A 25,824-nucleotide genomic window follows, 5' to 3' on the forward strand; every position below is an offset into this window, starting at 1 on the left:
TTGGATGCCAAAAGTCAAAAACTCATGCTTGTTGGATACAGTAATCTTCACAAAGCCAACTGCTTAATCAACATTGAGACATCTTGTCTCATTTACAGTCATGATGTAATATTTGATGAGTAGTGAGGACCTTTCATGCTCGTTTCTCCTGTTCCTGATCCAGCAGACTAGCCTATGAAGGCTCATGATTTGGGAGTTAAGCTTCCATTAGGTCCACCTGATGGGAGTGCTCCAATAGCTCCTGCAGCTCCAGTTATACCAATGATCCCTATACAGACACCTCCAGCTTCTCTTGCAAGATCACCTCGATTTGTAGATGCTTCACCTGAGTTTGATCTAGATTCTTATGATGAGGAACCTGATCACCAAGCATCTCTTGATACTAATGTTGGTCGTTCTCCTCTCCGGCCTAAGTGGTGGGCTAAGACACTTGCTGATCTTTGTGATGATGAGCTCACTGATGGGAGAACTACTTAGAAAAAGAGCAAACCTATAGAGTTTGTTAACTTTGTTCTCATGGCCAACATTCACAGTGTGTTTGAACCTCAAACATACTCTGAGGCTAAAAGAATTCCAGAGTGGGAACAGATCATGACATCTAAACACCAGAGCATGCTGAAGAATAACATCTAGGTCCTTTCTAATCTTCCACCAGGGAAGAAACCCATTGGCTACAAATGGGTTTGCAAAATCAAATACAAATCGGATGGCACTTTGGATAAGTACAAAGCTCGTTTAGTTGCGAAGGGCTTTTATCAACGTAGGGCATTAATTATGATGAGAACTTTGCTCCTACTACAAAGATGCACACCATCAAATTAGTCCTAGCCATGGCAAGTCAATTTGGCTGGAAGGTCCATCAAATGGATGTCAAGATTGCTTTCCTGAATGGTGATCTCCATGAAGAGGCCTACACGACACAACCTCATGATTTCAAGGTTGCAAGTAAAGACAATCAGGTCCTTAGATTGGTAAAAGCTCTCTATGGCTTGAAGCAGGCCCCTCGGTCATGGTACATAAAAATTGATAAGTACCTCAATGATCAAGGCTTCAAGAGGAGTTCTTTAGACTCAAATTTGTACATCAAGACTACTGATAGTGACATCATCCTTCTGGTTATTTATGTGGATGATTTGATCATCACCGAAAATTCGACATCTTTGATTCAGAGAATTAAACAAAATTTATTCAGTCTTTTGATATGAATAACCTTGGGCTCTTGCATTATTGCCTAGGTGTTGAGGTTTGGCGACAGTCTTTTGGTATATTCATCTCTCAATCCAAATATGCCAACGCTCTATTAGAAAAATTTCGTATGCAGGATTGCAAGCCTGCATCTACACACATGGAGAAAGGTCTCAAGTTATCAGCCAAGTCTAATTCTCCTCCCGTTGATGATACTACATATAGGAAACTAGTAAGCAGCCTCATCTACCTCTTTGCTGCTAGGCCTAACATTAGCTTCGTTGTCAGCTACATATCACGCTTTAGGACAGCTCCTAAGGCTGATCATTGGATGGCAGCAAAGCATGTGCTTCATTATGTGAAGGACACTTCAAAGTATGGACTTCTTTACTCTCGCAGTTCTAATCTTAGACTCAATGGGTTCACAGATTCAGATTGGGTAGGTTTTGTTGACGATAAAAAGTCAACTTCTAGATATGTGTTCAGTTTGGGATCTAGTACGTCACATGGACTAGTAAGAAGCAGCAAGCAATTTCTCTCTCCTCTACAAAGGTCAAATACATGGGGATTGTTAAGGCAGGTTGTGAAGTTGTTTGGCTTTGTCGGATGCTTGGGGATATGCAAATGTCGCCAATAGGACTGACTACTATATTTGTTGATAACGAAGGCATTATCAAGTTAACTCGAAATCCAGTCCTCCATGAATGAACCAAGCATGTGGATGTTCACTGTCACTACATACAATAGCTGGTTGAAGACGGGATAATAGATTGGCAGTATATTCCTACCACAAATCAAACTAAAGACATTCTCACCAAGCCTCTTGGTCTTGATAAGTTTGTCAAATTCAGAGGACAACTTGGTGCTGTAGATAGGTTAACCATTAAGGGAGGGTATTATGATAATAGATAATCATCTATTATTAGTTAATGGTAATCTATTAGTAATCTATTGTAAATATTAGAATGTATCTAATATTTAGTTAGCTTTAGTTATCTGTTAGCTTTTTTAGCTTTTTCTCAACTAGAATAGAATGTTTCTATACTTTACAATTGTTTCCTAAGGAAACATTGTTCCATTCATTTGTATATAATGGCCTCTTGCTCTCTCTTAATAACAAACAAGTATTTTACCAATTACTTCGTAATATTGATAAACTTTCTAAGTCTGGTGCCTAGAAAAGAGAGTTAAATGAGGGAAATTAGACACTTGAGTAACATTCCAAGGAGGGAAAACCAATAAACAAAAGACATGGACAATTGAAAAGGCAAATGTGAACTCTCATTTTGGACTCAATAGGTTTCCCTACAACTCTAGATATTGGATTTCTTCGATCATGTATGAAAGAGGTGTTTTAGATTTACATAAAAGTTGTTAGAATTGGAAGCACAAAGAAAATTGTTGTATATATCTCATATATTTGAAGATTAATACAATCTTTGTTACATCCCGATTTTTGGCTCAATTTAAAATGTTCCTTTAAAGTTGTTGAGGCTTCATGTGAAGTTGAATGATTGGTTAAGTTAATTATTCATTATGGTTTCATGTGAAAATGAAGTGTTGGTTATTTGTTATGAACTTATGAATTCATGGGAAAATGAAATATTGGTCAATTGTTATGATGATATATGAATTGGAAATAGATGCCTTATATGATCATATGCTATGATAATTTTAACTTCATAAAATGATGAGCAATATGTTGGTACTATGATAAATTTTCACTTGTAGGAATGCAGCAAAGGGGGGAAGCATTGCCAGAGAAGGAATTGGACACAGGGGCACTACCTATCATTCCGCAAATAGGTATGAGTCCTAAACCACCATGGCTAAGGGTAAATGGCTAGTCAAGCAAGAGTATTCTTGGACGACCATGAGCTAACCAGTTAACATATATCGTTAAATAATAAAAGAAAAATATCTAAGCATTAACAAAATTTGTTACCTTTATAATTCAAGAGCCTTTTGTTGTGTAGAGCATGTTTGAATACCATGACACCTATATCTACTGATACATGAACATACATACATATATATATTTGTGTGTGTGTAGATCAATAAAGATGTATATACCTATTTTGAACATATACGTAAGATACATATGTTTAGATTTATGCATACATATATGTATGTATACATACACATATGAGCATAGGTAAGTACGATGGAGTCCATGTATTATAACATTAAGAAGGCGAAGCTATTATTATTTTCCACCTTGTCTATGGATTAATATTATTTCATGAGTGACCATATTTTCTTAATTCTTCATTAGGCCTTATGTCTTTTTGGTCACCCATTTTTATTTATGATATTGCCACATATATTTCTGATCGCTCTTGCTTTTATAACTCATTTTGCCACCTTTTACTTGCTTGCTCCTAACTGAGCATGCAACCAAGAAGGATGAGTTTTGTGTATGCGTTGGTTCTTATAGAATGCATACACACCATTGTATTGTTTTCTTTTATCATTCTAGTTTTCCATATGATCTAAGCCACATAGTGCTCTAATGTTCATATCAATGTAGCCACCTATTGCTTTGAATATCATATCATTGCAGCTCCATATTGTTTGGCTTTCATACCATCGTAGTTCTACACTGTTTTGATTTGTATTCCATTGAAACCTCATATTATTCTGCAATTTGTTCCATACCATACCCCTTTGCTATTTCATTTGGTGGTTCTTTTGCATATTGCTTCAACAACCAATTGTGCTTGGCATATAGTGTCATGACCTATTGACAAATGTTCACATCGTTGGGGTTTTACTCTATGATTGAAGTATTAGTTCTGTTCAATTACCAGTAAGTACCCAAAAGTTGTACTGGGCTTAATCATTTTCTTCACCACAAGGAATTTCATTTCCAGGTCGTGCAATCTCCCCATGTCTCTGTTCTTTTTAATTTATTATATGAGGTTGGAAGCTTTAGCCTATAAGTTAAAAGAAAGCAATTGTAGCAGAGCTACAGCCTGGCTATGAATGAATTGTTATTTACTTATGTCTAATTTTGAAATATGTACAAGAGTTGAATAATCAATTGCAACTAGTAATAACTTTCATAATTTTGTCTTAACTTGGAAAAGAGATTCAATTGGTGCAAGCTTATAAATAGGTATCTGCAATATACTCTGAGCATTGCACCACTATGAAGCCAAGAATAAATTTCATGAATTATTTATCTTTTGTAATGCCATGGCGCAGGGCAGACAGATGCAATGATTGTGATTATAAAATGCTTATGCATCCACCCTTTGATTCATCCAAGAAGACCAGCATGGTCGAGATGAAGAGTGTGAAATGGCAATCATTGAACTATGTTTCTTCCTGCATGACAAAGAAAAGAACGATCAGAAACATAAGCAGGTAATATAAGATGTTTTAGAATTTGTATCAGCTCATGGTGGTCCATTGTATGTCATGTTGTCTAGTCAAGTGATGGGTTGATACTCTTAACACCAAGATGCTCAGTAGCTGGACAGTGGTGTCCCAAGCCTAATTTTGCGTATGCAGGGCCTTTCTCAATAGAGATTTTGTGGCTATACTTAAAGGTCCGCGGTTGGGACATTAACCCCATGATGATGCTTCTCTGCTCCCCCAGATGCCAAGGCTTGCACAAGACAGAGATACAAATTGCATTCAGTGATCTTCTTTAAACAGGTATTTTATTTTTATGTACTTGCAAGTTCAGCCAAACATATATTGGATGATATCGTTAAATTGGTTACTCTCCTTTCAGTTCTTAGAATTCAGCCAATCTGTTATAACCATTGAATATGTAAAGTAGTTGCAATAAACATATTTCATTCATGTGAACGTGAATAGTAGCATATCTTTTATTTAGATTTGATTGTTAAAATAGAGATGGGAAAATAGCATGTTCATTTGTTATAAATATTTTTCTTCAGTATTGAACAATTGAATTTAGCAAATCAAGAATCTCTCTTTTCATTTAGTAACAGTTAGTTACAATGGCAATTGTAGTGTTGGTTAAAAGCTCCTTCAATTGTTCATTAAGACCTTTCAGTTATTCCATTATAACCGTCAACCTCCTTCATATGAACATGTAAGATAGCTGTTATAAGTGCCATCTCATGCTTGTGAATATGAAATAGTAACTATGTTCAATAGTATGATAGTTGATATTTAAGGCTGGGAAAAGGGGTTGTTACAATCTTGACCTCTTTTCTAAGGAAATTTCGAAGTTTCTCCATATAATTCTACTGTTAAGTGTTGATTCTATCAAGTTTGCTGATTTGACATAAACTCTGCTGATAATATTCTACAATCAAGCTCTTTAGATGAATAGATTTTGATGATCATAAGTGTGTATTCCACATTTCTATTTGTAGTCTCACCTTTTTTCCGAACACAGAAATGGGGACCAACTTTCACGAAAGCTGGTCCTGTAGAAAGATATACAAAAAGAAGAAAATGAACTTGTTGCTGATTTCAAGGTGACATGTATGATTTTGTGGAACTTGAAATCACCTGCGAAATTCTGCTAGGACTCCTAAGCAAAAGAAAGGAATGTTGTAGAGAGAAACTCTTATTGATTGAACCTCAATTAGAATGGAAAATTCCACAGTTCTATCTTGTTAATTCACAGATGGAATAGAAGTAACCATTGGCTGATGTGTAGGAACACCCCATGAACTAGAAGGTACATTTAAAAATAGAGTTACAACCCAATGTTATATCTTGAACTCCTTGGTTTATGATCGGATCCTCCAATAATGCATGCAAAACAGGATCATCAAGCTTGTCAAAGCCTTTCTACATGCCACCTGGTCCAACATCTTGAGCAATGACTTTATAATAGTGTAAGACCAATGCCAGGACAAGGGGACAGTGAGACAAGTTTTTGGGATGGGAAAGACGGCCTCAATTTAATGATGGCAGGGGGGAAGGGAGGGGAGAAATGTTGCATACTATACATATAGAACTTGAAATGCTAGTTATTATGAAATGATATTTAAGTATAACATACCAAATTGATTCTTGAAATACTTGAACATAGCAAATCTGCAATACAACTAGAACAATTGAACATAGTAACATACCAATGCTATAGTAACATTCAAAAATCAAAATTCACATAGAAATTCAAATTATCAACAAAGGATTTTCATTTATATTAGTTCTACAAAAGATTCAAATATCATAAAGATGATTGCAATGAGTATGATATGAATCACAATTGACTCTTGGGAGTCCCCTTGATGCCCTGGGATGTCTCGAAGAGCCCAAGCATTGAAGCGGTGTGGCGGTAGGTGTAGCAGCGACATGGTGACGCTAGAGCCACAACAATGGCACTTGGGCACTTCAAGTACCAGTCTTGGGGACGTCTCCGCACCGAATATTTCTAGGTTATGGGTTGGGTGTGTCCTTGAGTTTCACTAGTTTGTAATGGTTGACATTAAAAAATATTGCATATTTCCCAAAAAAGTAAACAATATTGTGAGGATTTTTTATAATCTAGTTGATATAAAGTGAGTCCTATCATAAAGAACATTTTGTTATAGATGTCATTATTGAGTGTGATCCCCACATCACCTATCCCCTTCAATGTGTGTAACTTCCAATCACCAAGCAACATAAAATCTATATTACTATTATTAGCAAAGGACCTAACACAGCAATCCTCACAACATGCGAAGTGTGAAGGTGCACCTAAATGAAAGAATCAACAAGTGTTTTTTAATCTATCTGAAAGAGCCTTCAGTGCAGACTTCCCTCATGGCCTTCCTTAGTAGTCTTTACAAAACTAGCTTCAATTTGTTGGTTGTGGGATAGATCATAATATCATCTTGTACAAGTATTCCTCACATGTCCTAATCTTTTTTTAGACGAAGCATTTTACTTTTCTCCACAATTATGAAGATGATGAGAACTTGAACCTATTCTTTCAAATCATGTAGCAAGCGCACTTTCTAAACTACCCAAAAAAGATTCACTCATTTTTTCTTGTCGTCATTCCTACTACAATAAATAAGCTCCAACCTTGTCAAAAGTCAAAGTTTGGCTTTCTGCTAATAGACTCAAAGACCACAAAAATTTCCAAAGATAGTCTGCCATTGAATGACACCAAGTTGATCACTAAAATGCTCGATTGTTTAAGATGTTCTAAGAACAACCAGCCTCGTGCAATTTTGTAGAAAGCAGTAAATTCTTCAAATATAAGACTACTTTACACAACAGGGTTTGCAGACTTTGAAAGGAAGAATTTGGAAACTACGAAAAAAGTGCAACTGAGAACATATTTAAATAAATCTCAAAAGATTCCATGACATTTGTGCCCTAAGTAACACCAAAGATTCAAGAAGAATATTACCACAATTTCTTAGTTTATACACACTACCACTAATGGTGGCTGCCAGAAATTTCTACCTTCGTGCTTGTGTTTTTCTTGAACCAAAAAAATCCATGACTATGATTTTTTTCTCATGATTTTTGGCCATGACTCTTTACAGTTCTCCCTCAAATTTCCCTCAAAATCTATGCAGACAGACGTGTGAGTTGTATGATTTTGATTGGTTAAGAGTGGCGACTCTACAAATATCCGAACAACCTTATAGGAATCTCCTCAAATGCTACAAATCTTACAAACAACTACTCAAGTTTTTCAATGACTTCCTGTGTGCTTGAGTTTTTTCCTCAGCTGCTTTTGATCTCCATACAGACAGCACTGTACCCAAACAAAAGTAATTTCCTTAACACAATTCAGCTCTATTATCAGTGTTGGTTAAAAAACTGAAGAATGGCATGAGAGAAATTGATATTTACACTTTACTGCCCTGTTATTACACTATATTAAAAATTATATGCTAAAAAATAGCATGCAGTTACATGATAAAAAAAATAGACAGGCAGTCTATAAATAGAAAATGGTGACAACTAACTAGTTAACAAACAAGCGTAAGAAGACAATTATAATATTATATAAACTCCAATACTTAGAACAAGAATGTAGTTAATCACATTCACCTTGTCACCAAATGGTGCATGATTATGAACGAATGCACTGATTATTGAACATTTAATAATGCTTTTAATTATGAAAATATTTTTATAAAAATATTTTCTCGAGTCCATGTTTTCACTCTTATTCAAATCATTTCCTATTTCAAGTTTAGAAGAATTGTGTTTCTTTTTTTATTCATCTTTATCAATTCATTAAAAAAAATCCAGCAAATGCATGTAAAAGCAAAGAAGAAAGGTAATTATTTTAACAAATTTCCAAAGAGACTTGATAGCAGTCAGAAAATATATGTTAAGAACATTACTTCCTCAAATATCTCAAATACACCACACATGCAAGAAATTCAAATAATTCATTAACTCCCTCACACTCCATAAAAATTATCATGTGACTGCACGAAAAAGAGCAGTACGTATTACATAACAAAAATATTTAATTCATATATAAAATATATTATATATAAAAGTTTAAAACAAGAGGCAAGTAGTAAGAAAATTTAAATTTGGGTAATATCTAAGAACCTGTTACAGTGTTTAATGAACTAGCCATAACAAATATCTTCGCAAGGACAAAAAATTAAAAATGCGAACATGAAAAAAAAAATAGTTCCATGATGTTTAAACTTTGTTACAAAATTACAGATTAGCAACCAAAAAATTCAAGCTAACCTGTCACATCCTTACGATGCCCACGATACGATTCGAGCTCTTTTAGTGTTCGTATGTCATAAAGCTGCAAACATATTACAGAATGACTAATTAAAAAGGTACTAATATAAAAACATATTCATTTATCTGAGGCACTTCAATTATCAATCATACAATTTGATAGTATAAACTTTCCAATGCAATGTTGTACTACTGACAATTATTCACAACTTCACACATAGAAACCAATGAAAGGAACTAAATATTATGAAACATTAGTAAAGATGTTTCCCATTACAGGATTTACACAATCAACATCTCTTGATGGCATTACCAGTGTGTGATATGTTACTATGATGGAAGCTAGAGTATGGTAAGTATAGAACATCCGCATTCTTGAAAAACATTATACCCCAGACTGGCAAATTATAATTAAAAACTTACATCAGATAAATAGTGTCTTCCTACAGTACCAGAAAATGGGAAATGTCATATTAAGACTACTTCAACAAATAGAGCAACAAACATAACAAAATCGAAAAACACAGTTATCAAAAGTTATAAATTCAAACACACTAAACTGTGTTTGATAGACTGCTAGAAAAACCAAAATTCAATTCTTCAAACAAGCTCTTAGACCAAAGAAAAACCTTTATGGTTTGGTCCTTCAATGCAGCAAGCACCCAATTACCGTTCTGATTCCATTTGACAGAGAGGACTGTATTCTTGTGACCATGTCTGCATTTTAAATGTCAACATTAACCGAGCACTTTCATTAAAAAAATTCACAGACAAAATCCCAAGCTCCTCCGAAGGTGATCTATTAATAGCAAGTAGATACTCACAGATTGCTTAGAACCCGTCCTGTTTTTGCATCCCACAGTTTTATGACATTGTCCTTACCCCCTAGAAAATTCAAATTACAAGGTTGAACTTTCAGTCAATACAATAACATAGTTTAGAAATGTAGATACAAGCCTTAAACAGTTGTGAATAACCTTGCTACCAAGTTGAACATTGACCTTACCAGAAATAAGCAAAGATTTTGTTGGATGCCAGTCAACACTCATCACATTCCAACCATGACCTGACTGAGCAACAACCATATGAAAAGACCACTTGTCAATCCATATCTATTTTTGTATTCTGAAACTAAACTAGCTCTAGTTGAAGCCATTTGGTAACACAAAACCAAACAAATGATAAAATTGAGAAAAAACAATCAATACCTAGCTGAGTTAATCTGTTCATCTCAGAAAATGGGAAATGTAAGCAAATGTGTGCAGAAATAAAAGGATAAAGATTTATTATATTTAAGAGAAACCATTTATGGCAATGTAGGTTGAAATTCACACACGAAAGTCATTTTGTACAAAGTAAAGCTATAGGAATATTCTTATCACCTTCCAAGCAGCGTTCTTCCTGACATCGAGCAAAATCCCAAACTTTAACATTTGTATCATCAGAACAGGAGCAAAATTTCAAATCTGTCCTAGAGAAACTGTTCAAATACAAAAGCAGCATTGCAAAACATGAAATACAGATAATCTGCAAACCAAACCACTAGTACTGAGAATGTAAAAAGCACTAGAATAAAACTACCTCAGATCACGTACAGACTCTCTGTGTGCAGATTTGTTTGCTTTCACATTATTCATATTAGTTTGCCAGTACCTGGAAAATTGCCACAAAAGAATGTGCAATTCAAAACATGTGAAAAGCATTCTACTCATATATTTAAATAAATAGACCAAAAAAGTAACTTTGCAGAAGGGAAGACAATGAGATAAACTTGTGCTATGCAAATACAGCCATTCACAAAAAAAAATTAAAAGCCATAGCGATGAAAAGATAAGGTTCCAAGAACAGCACAGATGATGAACATGAGACCCACTTGATGAAACCACCATCATCACCAGTAACCATCCAATTTTCATTGTGACTCCATATCATTGACCGGACTGCCTGATCATGAGCCTGGTAACAAGATAAAGTTGCATTCAAATGATTTCTGTGTTAAATATTAAAAGCACAGCAGCAGAATATATATCCATTGAACAAAAGATTTGGTTCCCTCAAATAGTTTAGAAGAAGAGACTAATACCTGAAGAATCATTTCAAAATTAAAAGATTGCCCATTCCAAAGTGTGAACTCTCCACTTTGTGAACCAGTAATGAGGCGTCTTCCCGGCGGTGTCCACTTCAAAATAGCCATGAAAGGTAAAGAAAGAACTAAGAAACCTCATCAAGCACACAAGAAGGCAAAGCAAGGATTTCAAATATTATTTTGAGTACTACTAAATCTGAAAAAAGTCTTAGTTACAGCCAAATAATGTACAACCACTTTAGCTTTCTTCACCCAGAGGCTAATTGTGAAACCCAAACAAGTAATCAAAAACAGAGTTTTTTAACTACTATCATAACCATTATAGCTGTGTTCACTACTACTAAACCATACCAATTGTAACTGCTCATAATGGTGACATGAAAAAAAGAAAAGCACTTGAACCCGACAAATAAACTTAACCCTAACCACAAAGAGATAACATTGAAACCATAGAATCTCATGCATTTCTCCAGGATTATATTTCTCTCAGTCAAAACCCTATGGGTACCTGAATCTGTGGCTTTCCTCTTTTAAACATTTCCTGTTACTAAATTATAAACCTGGCTACAGAACTGCCAAAATTATCGCTTCCCATTTTCGATGATTTGAAGAAATAAAACACTTTCTTTTCATGAGATTAAGGACCAACGAAGACTTAAGGACCAAATACTTCTTTTTCTAATGAAAGTTCAAGAAATACGTAATGAAGAGATGAGACTCCTTCAAAATAAGATATTAAAGGGAGGAAAGTTCATTTGAAAAAAAAGGAAGAGGTGACGATAGGAGTTAAAGAAGGATTAGTTGAAGAGGAAAGGAATGTTGTAGTGCCTCCCCTGGTCTGCTTTCAGTTATATTGCCAAATACTTTCAGTTATATTTCATATTTGGATGTAGTGGCACTTGGTTACCCAGATGGGTTGATACTATCATCATGATTTGCTTATATGTTTGATGAGATACTTCGAACTTTTGATATTATATGTGTTACTATGATTCATGGTTATTCATGTGATGATGTTTAAATGCTTGTAATTAATGATTATAGTTAGGGGTTATGATGAAGTTTTATATTGATTATGGATACTTACCCCACACTTGCATGCGTATGGTGCGTGAGTCTGTTTTACTTTCTTTTTTGTCATGGCTGATGTAGTTGAGTGGGGGGAGTCGGAGTCACCTACTAGTTGGAATCTACACGATGTACCACTTCCCACTATTGCTTGTTTAGTTTATATATGTATACACATGCTCGACTTCCTTGAATTGCTAGGATGAGCGTGCCATATCGAGGGGAGATAGTTTTCAAGTCCAAATCTCAACCTTGAGCCATTTTGTCCTATGGTAAAGGACAAGTATCTGATTACTCTACCCTTCCGAATTCGTCAAGGTGACGTGAATTCAAATACTTAAGCCTTGAGTTGATTCTTATGCTTTGTCTGGTTCTCAAGTTTCTTTTAAGTGTATGGTCTATTTTGTAATTTCAAGTGCAATTAGACCGAGAATATAAATAAATTAAATAAATAATTTAATGGAAAGCTTTAGGAAAGGAAACATTATTACATTATATTTAATTAATTGATAATTAATTAAATAAAAGTTGTTGAGACAACTAGCTTTGGTTCAGAAAATTGCACTGATCACATGAGACCATACTCATGTATATATACATGTCGATATGCTGAATACCGATATGTATATGTACATCAATATAGTTTGAATTTCATAATGGAGATCGCAGCATTCAGAACTGCTAATGCATATTATTATTGAAGTAATATCTCAGATTTGAATTCAGTAAACAATCATATTTATACTGATTATTATTGATTGCAATAGACTTCTTGATGGCATTAGTTCTTGTTATGACTAATCATCAGGTGTGACCATTCCACCGAACAAGTACATCGATGAATGGACATGTCTCCATTTGGAGACATGCCCATTCACCCATGTACCCGTCCAAAATCTTATATATACTATATGCCGCCCGATATTACAACATAGAAATTGATTAATGTGTGCAGATCGAAGGCAATACAGATGTCGATCTTGAATAAATATTTATCATCATTTGCATTGAGTTTTATATATATTGTGCAGGACTTGTATACTTCATTGACATTGACTGTACCTGCAGGAAATATACATACTTCAGCAGTGGAAAAGGAAATTTGTAAGTAAACTTTACATGGTATTGGAGCTTGGCTAAGGAAAGATCACATTAAGTTTATTGAGTCAGATTTTTTACTTTAAGACAAAAAATCCTCTCTCCCTACAAAATGACAAACACAGTGAGATTCAAACATCACCTTGAAAGTGCTGATAACTATGAATCCTGGAAACTTTGAGTAATGATGTTGTTAAATGAAAACAAATTGGAATCATTTATAAAGGAGGACAAAGAGGAACCTAAAAATGATCCTGAGAAATCAGAATGGGCTGAGAAAAGTGAAAAGGCAATGAAGATAATTGTAGATATTGTTCGAGACCACATAGTAACTATTGTGGCAAAACATACCACAGCTTATCGTATGTTTCGAGCTCTTGATGATGTATTTATAATCAATAATACTGGCAAAAAATTTGCTCTTAAAAGGCAGATGAATACTGTAAGCGTGAATAAAGAAGAAACTATAAATGCTTTCTTTATGAGAATCACAGACTTAAGAGATCAATTATCTGCACTTGGTTATGAGATTGAGAATCAAGAGTTATCCTTAATAGCATTAGTAGGACTTCCAAACTCATGGGAATCCTTTGTATAGGGCATAAGTGCTAGGTCTAAAATCCCTAAAATGGATCGTTTAAGATCAAATTGTCTTCCAGAAGAAACAAGATTAATGATTAAGGGAAAACACAAAACCCTAGATGAAGATGTTCATGTTATTAATACAAATGCTCATAAGAAAGGAAAGAAGAAAAACAACAAAAGGAAAGGAAAATTTCATGGAAAAGGACAATCCAAACAGAAGAAAGATTTGTCCAAAATCCAATGCTTCAGATGTGATCTATATGGACATTATGCAATAAATTGTCCTGATAGATCTAAACCTCAAGCATCTTTTGCAAAATTTGAGAAGTCAAATGAAGGAAATGAACATGAGAAATATGCTTTCTATTCTGCATTAGCCAGCCAAATATCAACAAAAAGGAATACATGGATAGTTGACAGGGGGTCTTCCAAACACATCACTCGATATCAGGATAACTTAGAAAGCATGAAAATAGAAACAGATGAAGAAGTTACAACTGGTGATGACTCTGCACACTCGATAAAAGGAATTGGGACCTGCACCATATAATTGAAATCTGAAAATTCTATTCAACTTACTGGAGTTCTCTATGTACCAGGGATTAAGAGAAATTTAATATCTATATCCGCTCTTGAAGATGATGGTTATAAAATTGCTTTCATGGAAGGGAAAGTACTAGCATGGCCTAAAAATTCAACCATTAAAAGGGCTCTAACAATAGGAGTACGACAAGGACTCTTATATGAGCTATGTGCTAAGACAAACCTTGCACTTGTCCATGAGACCTCTGATTCAAATGAAATATGGCACAGAAGACTAGGTCATATCAACTTCCGTGACCTAACATCAATGGAGAAGGTAGTAACTGGAATGCCCAAGTTAAAACATATTCACAATGAATCATGTAAAGGTTGTGCCTTAGGGAAAAACGCTAAAAAGCCATTTCCCCATAGTTTGAGCAAAACTAAAGAAGTGTTGAAACTAGTACATTCCGATCTTTGTAGGCCCATGTATATACCATCTATAGGAGGATTCGTGTACTATTTGATATTTGTTGATGATTTTTCAAGGAAGACATGGATATACTTCCTTAAATGCAAAGAATCTGAAGAGATTCTCTCTAAATTTAAAGAATTCAAAACTATCACTGAGAACTCCTTCGGTAAGAACATTAAAATTCTGAGAACAGATAATGGGAAGGAGTATACTTCTGAAATATTTAAAGAGTTCTGCAAACTCACTGGGATTAAGAGGGAGTTCACAGTCCCTTACAATCCTCAACAAAATGGGGTTGTTGAAAGGAAGAACAGATCTATTGTAGAAGCTGCTCGAGCCATGATTTTTGATCAAAACTTGAGTATGTCCTTGTAGGTTGAAGCATCCAACACAAAAGTCTATATTCAGAATAGATGTCCACATTCACATTTGGACAATAAGACTCCTGAAGAAGCATTTTCTAGAGAGAAACTTGACATCAGTCACCTAAGGATATTTGGATGTCCTGTATAAGTTCATGTACCTAAGGAGAAGAGGACTAAGTTAGAACCTTCTGGAAGAAAGGGTATTTTCATTGGTTTTAATGAAACAGTAAAGTATACAAAGTCTACATTCCTAGACAGAAACAAATAGAACTAAGTAGAGATGTCATCTTTGAGGAAGACATTGCTTTTAGAAGAGTCAAAACCTCCAATGAACTAGATACATTTGATGTATCTCCAGAAGAGACTCCTGCTCCTGAGATTCGGAGCTAGTTTCCTAAAGAGACTTCAACTGAAACTGAAATCCTTCCAGAGACTCAAGAAGAGAGTCTTGATCACTCTAAAAGGCCACTTTCGGCAAGGAAAAAAATACAAGAAGGAGATGAATTTGCAGCCCCTTCAGGAACCTTCTGAGAAAGCAAGAGACCTAGAAAATTGACATGTAATGTTTTTGTATGTGAGAGCTTGAATCTTGAACCTTCTAGCACTTCTAAAGCACTTAAACATCAAGCTTGGAAAGACACCATAGTGGAAGAATACCAGTCTATGCTAAAAAATGATGTTTGGGACATAGTTCCAAGACCTAAAAAAAACTCTATTGTGTCTTCAAAATGGCTCTTCAAAGTTAAGTATGTTGCAGATGGCAGCATTGAAAAACATAAAGCTTGTTTTGTGGCTAGAGGTTTTTCTCAAAACAAAGGAATTGATTTTGAAGAAACTTTTGCACTAGTTGCCAGGTACACTTTTGTTAGAGCTATAATAGCCATTGTAGCAGCCAAAGGTTGGAAAATCCATCAAATAGATGTAAAAACTGCTTTTCTTAATGGAAAGATAGAGGAAGAAGTATACCTGGAACAGCCAGAAGGATTTGTAAGTCATGATGTTGCTTCTTATGTTTGTCTATTGAAGAAGGCTCTATATGAACTTTAACAGGCTCCCTAAGCATGGTATGAAAGGATTGACAAATATTTTTTAAAGTCTTGGATTCACCAAGAATGTGGCTGATCCAAATCTCTACTTCAAAGTAACTAAAGGTGATATGTTAATTCTAATTCTTTATGTTGATGATCTTCTGATTACAGGGGAAGAACACTTTACTAATCAGTGTAAGAAACATTTGGCTTCTGAATTCGAAATGAAGGATTTAGGAATTCTCCATTACTTTCTTGGTTTGGAAGTACATCAAAAGTTGGGTGATATCTTTCTACATCAAAAGTACACTATTGATATTTTGAAAAGATTTGGAATGTGGGACTATTGACCCATGTCTACACCTATGGAAACCAATCTTCACAAGCTAAAAGAAGCAAGCGCTGAATCCAAACTAGTTGATCCCACCTTATACAGACAGATAATTGGGTCCTTGATGTATCTTGTAAATACTCAACCTGATATCTACTATGCAGTGAATGCATTAAGTCAGTGCATGTGTGAACCTCGTGAGATTCATCTTCTTGCTTTGAAGCACATATTAAGGTATCTTCAAGGTACTATTGGGTATGAACTTAAATATGAGAATACCAGCTTGGAATTATATGGATATACTGATTCTGATTGGGCTAGAAGTGTAAAAGACCGGAAAAGCACATCAGGATGCTGCTTCAATTTAAGATCAGCCATGATCTCCTAGATATGCAAAAAGCAAGTTTCTGTTGCTCAAAGTTCTGCTGAGGCAGAGTCTATTGCAGCATCTATAGGAGCTCGAGAAGCAATGTGGCTTCGGAAGTTGCTTTCAAACTTGTTTGGTGAACCTTTGAAACTTACTCTGATTCATTGTGATAATCAAAGTTGTATCAAGTTCTCTGTGAATCCAGTATTTCATGATAGATCTAAACATATAGAGATTCCTTACCACTACGTAAGAGACATGGTGGAAAGAAGAGCTATTCAATTAGAATATATTAATACAAGTGATCAAATTGCTGACATTCTCACCAAGGCTTTGCCTAAAGTGAAAGTTGATCATTTCAGAAAGAAACTTGGCTTGATTGAAATGTAAGTTTATGAGATTGAGTATCAACTTTGTGAAATTTGTATTAATTAAATAAAGATGTTTAAAGTGTAAACTCTTTTGTCATATGTCTGACTCTATGACTCATGGGCCTACCCTAAGTTCATTATTTAAGGAGAATTTTTTATAATGAAATATTAATTCTGATAATATAAGGTGACGACTTTATTATTATTAGATTACTATCATGATGATTATCATACGACTTGATATTCAAGGAAAGATAATGTTAGTTTAAAGAGCATGTTGATGGTTATCATGTGACTTGATATCTATTGAAAATCAATATGTTCAAATTCATGGTGGATATTATGTGACTTAATATCTATGAATGTACCATGATCTGGTATGGTGTATATCATGTGACTTGATATCTTTATACTCACCATAACTGAAAAGAAATATCATGAGACTTGATTTTCTTATATATATATTACTTCTTATGCACTTTGTCTTCCCTAGCTAAGAGGGAGTGTTGAGACAAATAGCTTTGGTTCAAAAAATTGCATTGATCACATGAGACCATACTCGTGTATATATACATGTCGATATGCAAAATACCAATATGTATATGTACATGAGTATGGTCTGAATTTCAAAATGGAGATCACAGCATTCAGAACTATTGATGGATATTATTATTGGATTAATATCTCAAATTTGAATTCAGTAAACAATCGTATTTATACTGACTGTTACCGATTGCAATAGGTTTAGTTAAAGTCTTAATGGCATTAGGTCTTGTTATGACCAATCATCGGGTGTGACCATTCCACTAAACAAGTACATCGACAAATGGACATGTCTCCATTTGGAGACATGCCCATTCACCCATGTACCTGTCCAAAATCATATATGTAGTATATGCCGTCCGATATTGCAACATAGAAATTGATTAATGTGTGCAAATCGAAGGCAACACAAACACCGATCTTGAATAAGTATTTATCATCATTTGCATTGAGTTTTATATCTACTATGCAGCACTTGTATACTTCATTGGCATTGACTGTACCTGCAGGAAATATACATACTTCAGCAATGGAAAAAGAAATTTGTAAGTAAACTTTACAAAAGCGTTTAAATTAAAAGACTTAGTTAAAAAGTCTAACTTTGGAATTTAAAGTAATTAAAGTTACCTGAAAAACTAAAGTTGGCGAAATTATAAATATTAAACTTAGCCTTTATAAATTTAGAAGTTGCTTTTTAAAATAATAGGAATTATTTGAAATCGAAATAATAATATTATTCTCTAAAAGCATCTTGCTAAATTTAAAAGAGGTGGAAATTATGAAATGTTATATTATATTATTAGAAGGCACTAAGTGTGCATGAAAGATTCAAATTAAAATAAAATAATAAGAAAATTTAAAAAGTAAGAGGCCATTTGAGAACAAAATCCCTAACTAAGGTTAGAGACCTTTAATAAAGAATTGGAGCTCATTTCTCCACACACAGGTTTGGAGGAGCAACTTGAGAATTGGCAGGCGGGAATTTCTCTATTCGCTTTTCGAGACAGGATTTCATAAGCACAAGAATTCACTAGTTTGATTAGCATCAGATTGAGATAGGGTTTTGAAGAAACTCATTTTAGAAAATTCTCTCGAAAACTTATGTCTTTTTCGTGCCTGTCAGAATGGAATTTTATGGTGGTAGATCTCTGCAAATTACATTGAAATTGTTTGTCATAAATCTGGTTGAAGAATTGGAAACCCTCATTGGAAAGATTGAGGGTTCTTGTTTTGAAAACATGGGTGAATTCGTGCTTGATTTATGAATGGGGGGGAGGGATTGTTTTTAATAAGAATATATATATTTGGTGTAACAGATTATATTTAATGTAATTTAATTGGATTTTTATTTAAATTAAATTATTATTTAAAAGTATTAACTTTAATTATTTGTTAATCGAATTTAATATATATTCTAAATATGAACTCTATTAAATTTTGTTATCATTAGATTTAAAGCATCATCTAAAAGGAGTCATTTTGTAACAAGAGCTCTGATCAAGCTTTAGTCCCTGCCTTATGTGGGGAGAATGGATGAGGGTTATACATACAGCTAGATTTGTTTTTTGGTTTAATCCATGGAACTATAACATTGATTTCAAAAGCTCCTACAACTTTAGAGAAAGGGAGGAAGTTGACAATTAAAAAAATAGAATGGTGGAAGTTTTCTATTTGTATTTCAAATTCTTTGTGGTCTTTGAATTGTGTAAGTAAGAAATTTAGATACGAGGGGTTTTCATGGCCATTGGTAAGATAAGCACTAGTTTGAAAAACATTCCATGAGATGTTATGAGAGTTGTTAACCATGTTTTCTTGTTATGTTTTTGTTTTAAACTTCCAACACACACACACACAGATATATATATATATATATATATATATATATATATATATATATATATATATATATATATATATATATATATATATATATATATATATATATATATTTGTTCTAACCATAACTAACTACTTAATATCTAGAACTTTAACATTACTTTCTCCATCTCTCATAGAAAAACTCAACTTCCAACTAAAAATACAATTTCAAGAGTTACATGTAAATTTTACATTGGAAAAGAAAAGAAAATTAATAATAGGAAGAAAACACAATATTCTTACTAGTAGAGCTCTAGATAGTAAGCATACATTGTAGTGCTATGATTTCTATTAACGTAGTTCCTTGAATTAAAATGATTTCTCTAATTATGTAGGATAAAATAATTAAATAAAAAATATCAGATTATAACCTAAAAAAAATATTCTATTGATTTAAGATATTATAATTTATTTATTTTTCATAATAGAAAACCGAAATTAAAATTATATAAACAAAAGTCTTTATAGTAAACAAACAATCTACAACAAAAGAACTAATTTTGAGATGCATTGTAAAAAGCTCGCCATAAGCTTGCCAAACACTTGTAAATTAAAAATTTGTTTTAATTTCTTCCAAAAAGGCTATTTGTTTTCAATTCTTAAACAGTTATGCACAAATTTAATAATTCATTGTTTGGATTTCCATGTCTAGCTAGAGCTCTATAAAAAAATAATTGGCTTTCGGCAGAATGTGTAATCATTACTTTGTTTGAAAATCCTGTTTGCTAGGGAATCATAAATAAAATAATGTTTTTGTTTCTAGGCATAGGATAATACTTTGCAGGCTTCTGAAATTCTAAATCAACGTCGTCTAATAAGAGGATTAATCAATCTGTTGAATACGAAAGATTTTGTTAATGGCGCCCACAAGTTTTCCCCCAGGATTCAGATTTCATCCCATAGATGAGGAGTTGGTTAATTATTATTTGAAGAGAAAAGTTCATAGTGAGAAGATCATGTTTGAAGTCACACCTGAGATTAATCTCTCATAATTTGCACAGGGCCAAAGTTGGGAGCAATGAGAGCGGGGGAACCGCCGATGTGAGAGGCAGGGATAGAGCGGAGTGATCACAGTTTCCATGGAAGAGAGTAATCTGTTTAAATTGTTAACAGAACTCCATTGTAAGACAAATTTTCAAACATGAAGCAGACAACAAGATATAGCCCTCCTACTAATCAGAAATTAGGGTGACTTTAGTCCGCTTATTTAAACACGTCAACTGCCACGGCAGGCTTTTGGCACAATTTACAGTAAAATTATAGGCTCTTTAGATTAGCAGTTGAATTAGGATTAAATGTCAATACAGACTCAACAAAAGCCGTGGAAGTTGTTGCAAATGTAATTTCACAGTTTTTTAACTAAATTAATTTCGTTCTGTGATCTTTCCATCTGTTGAACAAGAAAGTTTTAGTTCACTGAATGAATAAGAGCCTTAAATTCTTGGGAGAACAATAGCCATGGAGCTTCACAATGTTCCGGTGTCGAATCGCGGCAAGCGTCTGGATTTCTAAAACAAAACTTTGACTGTCGACAACAGTTTCATGTGTTTTTTTACTGCAGATCCTCGGATAGGCTTCCTCCAACTCCTGTGATACACATCTGCTAAGACTAATAAATTCTGACATTAAATTCTGACAATATAACATTTATTGCATCCTTATTCTTAGATTTTCTGAATATTTTCCAATTGCAAAAAAAATTAATGCCTAGGAAAATGGCCATTAACCAATAAGAAAAAAAGATTTTTGTTCCAGTAAATAAAATTAAAAATATTCAGTCTACAACTTTTGAAAATGACTTTAGGAAATGATGACTTTTTACTGAAAAAAGAAATAGGAGGGGGGTAAATAAAAACATTAGTTCCCTGTCTTATAAGGCAGGGACTAATAAATAAATGAAATAGTTACCTGGGTGGAATATTTAATATCCTTTAGAGAAATCATATTATGCTCAGACAAACACCTAATTCATGTGGAAATTATGGGATTTTAAACTATGGAGACAAAACTCATGTGCTGATTAAACTAGACTTAGAATTATATCAACTGGAAAACTTTTATAGATGGAAACTTGGACTTGCTCAAGTCAAACTTAGAAAATTATAAAGGGTATTACATGGCTGAATAACTACATGTGTTCTATATGCTCCTTCATGATACTGTTTTTTATCTAATGATGGGATTTTGACGAAAAATATCTTAGTATGGCCAAATAGGACTGTTTACCAGAGGCGGGCAGTTTTGTGTTTCAATAACTTTTATCAAGTTCCATTTTGTTTTTATGTACTTTTGTGACAAGATCATGTCTTTTATGCAAGTTCATGCACTGTGATACTTGGATGTAATCCATAAGGTTTTGATTTATGGTTCACTTGTAATTCCAATTGCTCGTTAAGAACTGATGTGTTTATGGTGACTTTTAATGAGATGTATGTTTATGAGCTTAGGGTAAGTTATCTATGTGTTTGTTAGGAAGTGACTTGCAATGGGTGTCTGAGCCCTATAGAGGTTGCTTGGGTAATTGCCTGGGTAAAAAATTGTAAGTTGTATTAATATGTGATAACATTCTCAGTAATGGGGTTAAAATGAATTAACAAGATGTTCGTTTAATACCTCACCCATGCCTCGAGTGCTAGTACAGACTAGGATAGGAATAGAGAGGGTGCTTGGTTACGACCTTGCTCCATTGGTGTGTCTTGTCTGGAAGAAAGGATACTAGTGCCACATAGAGACACAAGGGGGTCGGGCTCCTGAGAAACTGCCAGGGTAACCATAGAGTTGGCTCATGTGATGGCACTTGCCCATATGCATTCTAGGTTTCCTAAGTGTCTTGTTGCCTCTGGGATTAGACATTACCTTGTGTACTTAGCACTTTTGAGATAGATTTCTTTCGGGATCTTGAGACTTAGATTCTTGATTGTGACTTTTCAATTGCTATCCATTTGGGACTTGAGATTATCTCCTCAGCACGGTGGGAGTGGGGCTAGTTAAGGTCCATGAGGTCAGGTGGTAGTGATTCTTTGCCATTGAGATCCGACAGTTGGACATCGATGATGGATGTACCTTGTTGCAGATGTTCCATTCTTTTTACCTGATGATTATGTTGCACTTTAGTTGTTGAGATACTACGGGATGATGTATCTTAACATGATGTATATTCTTTCAGCATTTCATACCCTGTGACATATGCAATGGATGAGTATGCACCCTTTTGTACTTGTATATTATTTTATGAGATTTTACATGTGGTTATTCCAATAACATGGTCTTGTTTGATTGTTAAACTTAAACTTAATAAACTTATATATATATGATTCAATGTTATGGAACCCTTAAAAAGTGTAACTGTTATTGCCTTGCTTATGCATGTATGTATTATGTATTTGAGTTCACTGCTTCCACATTATTATCTCTTGTATGTTTGATCTTCCAAAAAAAAAATTGTTTAGCAAACTTAGCATCATTATAGGTTAACTTCTCTTGGGTTCCCTCGCAAGGCATTACAAATGTGAAGAAAACAAGGAAGTGAATTTTTCCAAAAGTAGTATTGATGAAAGGATGCAACTTTTTGTTGTAATTATGAATGGTTGTGACTATTCAAAAAAGTCGTAATTTTAGTATTTTGAGTTTTCAAAAGGATTATGATTATGAAAGGTTGTGACTTTTTGAAAGTGTTATAATTATGAAGGGTAGCGAATCTTTGGAATTGTTTTAATCATGGAGGGTACTGATCAAATTCCAAGACCTCCTTCACACTATGCCCTAATTACGAACAGCAATGGTAAACACCTTCTCCATAGCAACCAACACCACACAATATACAAATGGTCTTGGTAGATCTGCGATAGATCAAATGTGCTTGCAGTAAACAGTGGTCAACACCCAACAATTGTAGAGATGGGTATCCTTAGAACTATTCTCACAGATACCATTGTGGACGATGGATCAAGTGAAAATGTACTTCCTAAAAAGAGGTGGAAAAATTTGGGGAATCCAACCCTCTGGCCCCCAACTCTCAATCTACTCAATGCAAACCAGCATGGAATCAAACCCCTCAGAACAATCATGGCACAAGTCACAATAGACACACAACCATTTATCCTCGACTTTGTTGTAATCCCTCTCATGAAAAAAGGATATAATGTCATTCTTGGTAGGGATTGGCTTGTTGCAATGAGGGTAAATCATAATAGGAAGAGGGACACTCTCTCAATGGAGATCAAAGGGTAGAAGTTTGTCATTGACCTTTGTACCCAGATGGTGAGCAAAGAGCTTGCATCTTCCTCCGAGTTGGACTCGGATGGAGAGAATGGTGGAGTGGACGAAGGAAGGAACCAAACGACAAAGGCATATCCTAGAACTTGAGGGGTCTTCGGAGGATGAAATTGATTCATTGAACGGACTCTTTCATTGGCAAATGGAAGATTAGGAACTATTGCACAGCTACATGCTCGAGGCAGGGGAAGTCAAACAAGAGTCCAAGATTGGGATGGAGAAACCAATGAAGTATGAAGAACCCTCCTTGTAAATCAGAAACCTTGGAGATGACATAAGTGTGCGCAACAATCTGGTAGGAAACAACTGGAATCCTGAGTTGAAGGCTGCAGCATTCAAGATTTTTCTAGAGTATAATGATGTATTTGCATGGACCTACAAAGACCTAAAGGGGGTACCTCCAGAGTTGTGCCTACACTGCTATTTGTTGGTAACTTGAGTCGTATCCATATGAAAGAGGCCCTACCAAATGAATAAGAATTACACCACCAGAGTAAATGAGGAGATTGAGCTTATAAGAGGCAGGTATCATCTTCAAGGTTCAAATGAGTGAACGGGTATCTCCTATTGTGATATCATTGAAGAAGGAAGCCAACCATGTTTGAATTTGCGTCGACTTCAGGTGTCATAATGTCGTTACTATCAAGGATCCCTTCCCCATACTATTTACGGATACCATCCTTAAGGAGGTCGTGGGACACAAAATGTACTCCGGATATAACTAGATATCCACCGTGGAGGAAGACAGGTTGAAGACAACCTTTGTGGTGAAAGACAATGTATACACATATAAACATATGCCCTTATGTCTATGCAATGCACCAACAATTTTCCAAAGGATAATCCTACACATCTTCAACAAGATGTCTATCAGATAGTTTAAAGCCTTCCTTGACGACTAGTCAATCATAGTGGGCAGGACACACATCTCGCAGCCCTTTGGGAATGCAGGGAGAGGTTATGGAGACCAAGATCAGCACTCAACCCAAAGAAGTGCAGGTTCATGGTACCACAAGGGAAGTTATTGGGCCATGTCTTCTACAAAGTGAGAATCATTTCTTGGCCACATTGGCTATTACCGGTGGTGTAAAATTTCTCCCAAGTCTCCTACCCTTTGGACATATTGACACAAAAGGGAAAACCGTACATATGGTCAATAGAACAAGATGCAACTTTTGAAGAGTTGAAAACAAGCCCAACTGAAACAATAATTATGGCATTTCTAGATTGGGACAAAGAGTTTCATATCCATGTGGACGCTTCTAACTTCGTCATTGGTGCAGCCATGGCTCAGGTGGATGACCATATCTTAGACCATCCTATCTATTTCGCCAATAGACTATTGTCAAGTGTGGAGACGAGCTATAGCACGATGGAGCAAGAGGCTCTCAAAATGATCGACACAGTCCAAAAGTTCAGCCACCACCTGCAGGCCACCTTGCTCACATTCTATGTGGACCACCAAGCATTGATGTATTTGGTCAACAAACCTATAAGCCAAGGCAGAGCAAGTAGATGGTTGTTATTGTTGCAAGAGTTCACATTCACCATCACAATGCGGCCAAGAGCTGGGTAATTGTCAACCAGATTTCCTATATCAAGTCTAGCAAACCACCTAAGGGGTTGAATGATGATTTCCATGATGCCAAGTTGTTTCACATTGTTGTATTTTCGATGTGGTACACAAGCATCACAGTTTTCAAAGGATATTCCACTAGGCAAGAGAAGAAAATTGGTGCTAGGGAGTAGAACTTTCCAGCTGATCAATGGACTACTATATAAAATGGGACCAAACTAGATGCTTTGGAGGTGTGTCGTGGAAGAAGTCCCTAGTTTCCTTCAGGACCCACGTGAAGGTTCAGCTAGCCAACACATGGGGCCTGACACTACCGTGAGGAAAGTGCTACTCACAGGTTTGTGGTGGCCCACATTGTATAACAACGCTAGGGAGTGGGTCATCAGAGAGTTGAAAAGGTAATGAAGAGGGACTTCAT

The 25,824-nt window shown here is 34.9% G+C and overlaps 1 protein-coding gene across 8 annotated transcripts in view; it reads right to left on the reverse strand.

Annotated features, from left to right (window-relative positions):
• The window catches only part of FY (Transducin/WD40 repeat-like superfamily protein), a 165,170-nt gene that overhangs the window by 103,697 nt on the left and 35,649 nt on the right, over positions 1-25,824 (reverse strand). For all 8 annotated transcript variants that reach the window (XM_089824592.1, XM_089824598.1, XM_089824594.1 and 5 more), the window contains 8 exons: positions 10,922-11,017; positions 10,712-10,794; positions 10,420-10,491; positions 10,221-10,318; positions 9,845-9,904; positions 9,663-9,723; positions 9,468-9,555; positions 8,839-8,902 (listed from right to left, as the gene is read on the reverse strand). In XM_089824592.1, the coding sequence (XP_089680718.1) occupies positions 8,839-8,902; positions 9,468-9,555; positions 9,663-9,723; positions 9,845-9,904; positions 10,221-10,318; positions 10,420-10,491; positions 10,712-10,794; positions 10,922-11,017 (622 nt within the window). The remainder of the gene's footprint in view (positions 1-8,838; positions 8,903-9,467; positions 9,556-9,662; positions 9,724-9,844; positions 9,905-10,220; positions 10,319-10,419; positions 10,492-10,711; positions 10,795-10,921; positions 11,018-25,824) is intronic.

The sequence above is a fragment of the Cupressus sempervirens genome, chromosome 4 (genome assembly GCF_028749045.1).
Source record: "Cupressus sempervirens isolate cs-2001-9-10 chromosome 4, ASM2874904v1, whole genome shotgun sequence".
In the NCBI taxonomy this organism is placed as follows: Eukaryota; Viridiplantae; Streptophyta; class Pinopsida; order Cupressales; family Cupressaceae; genus Cupressus; species Cupressus sempervirens.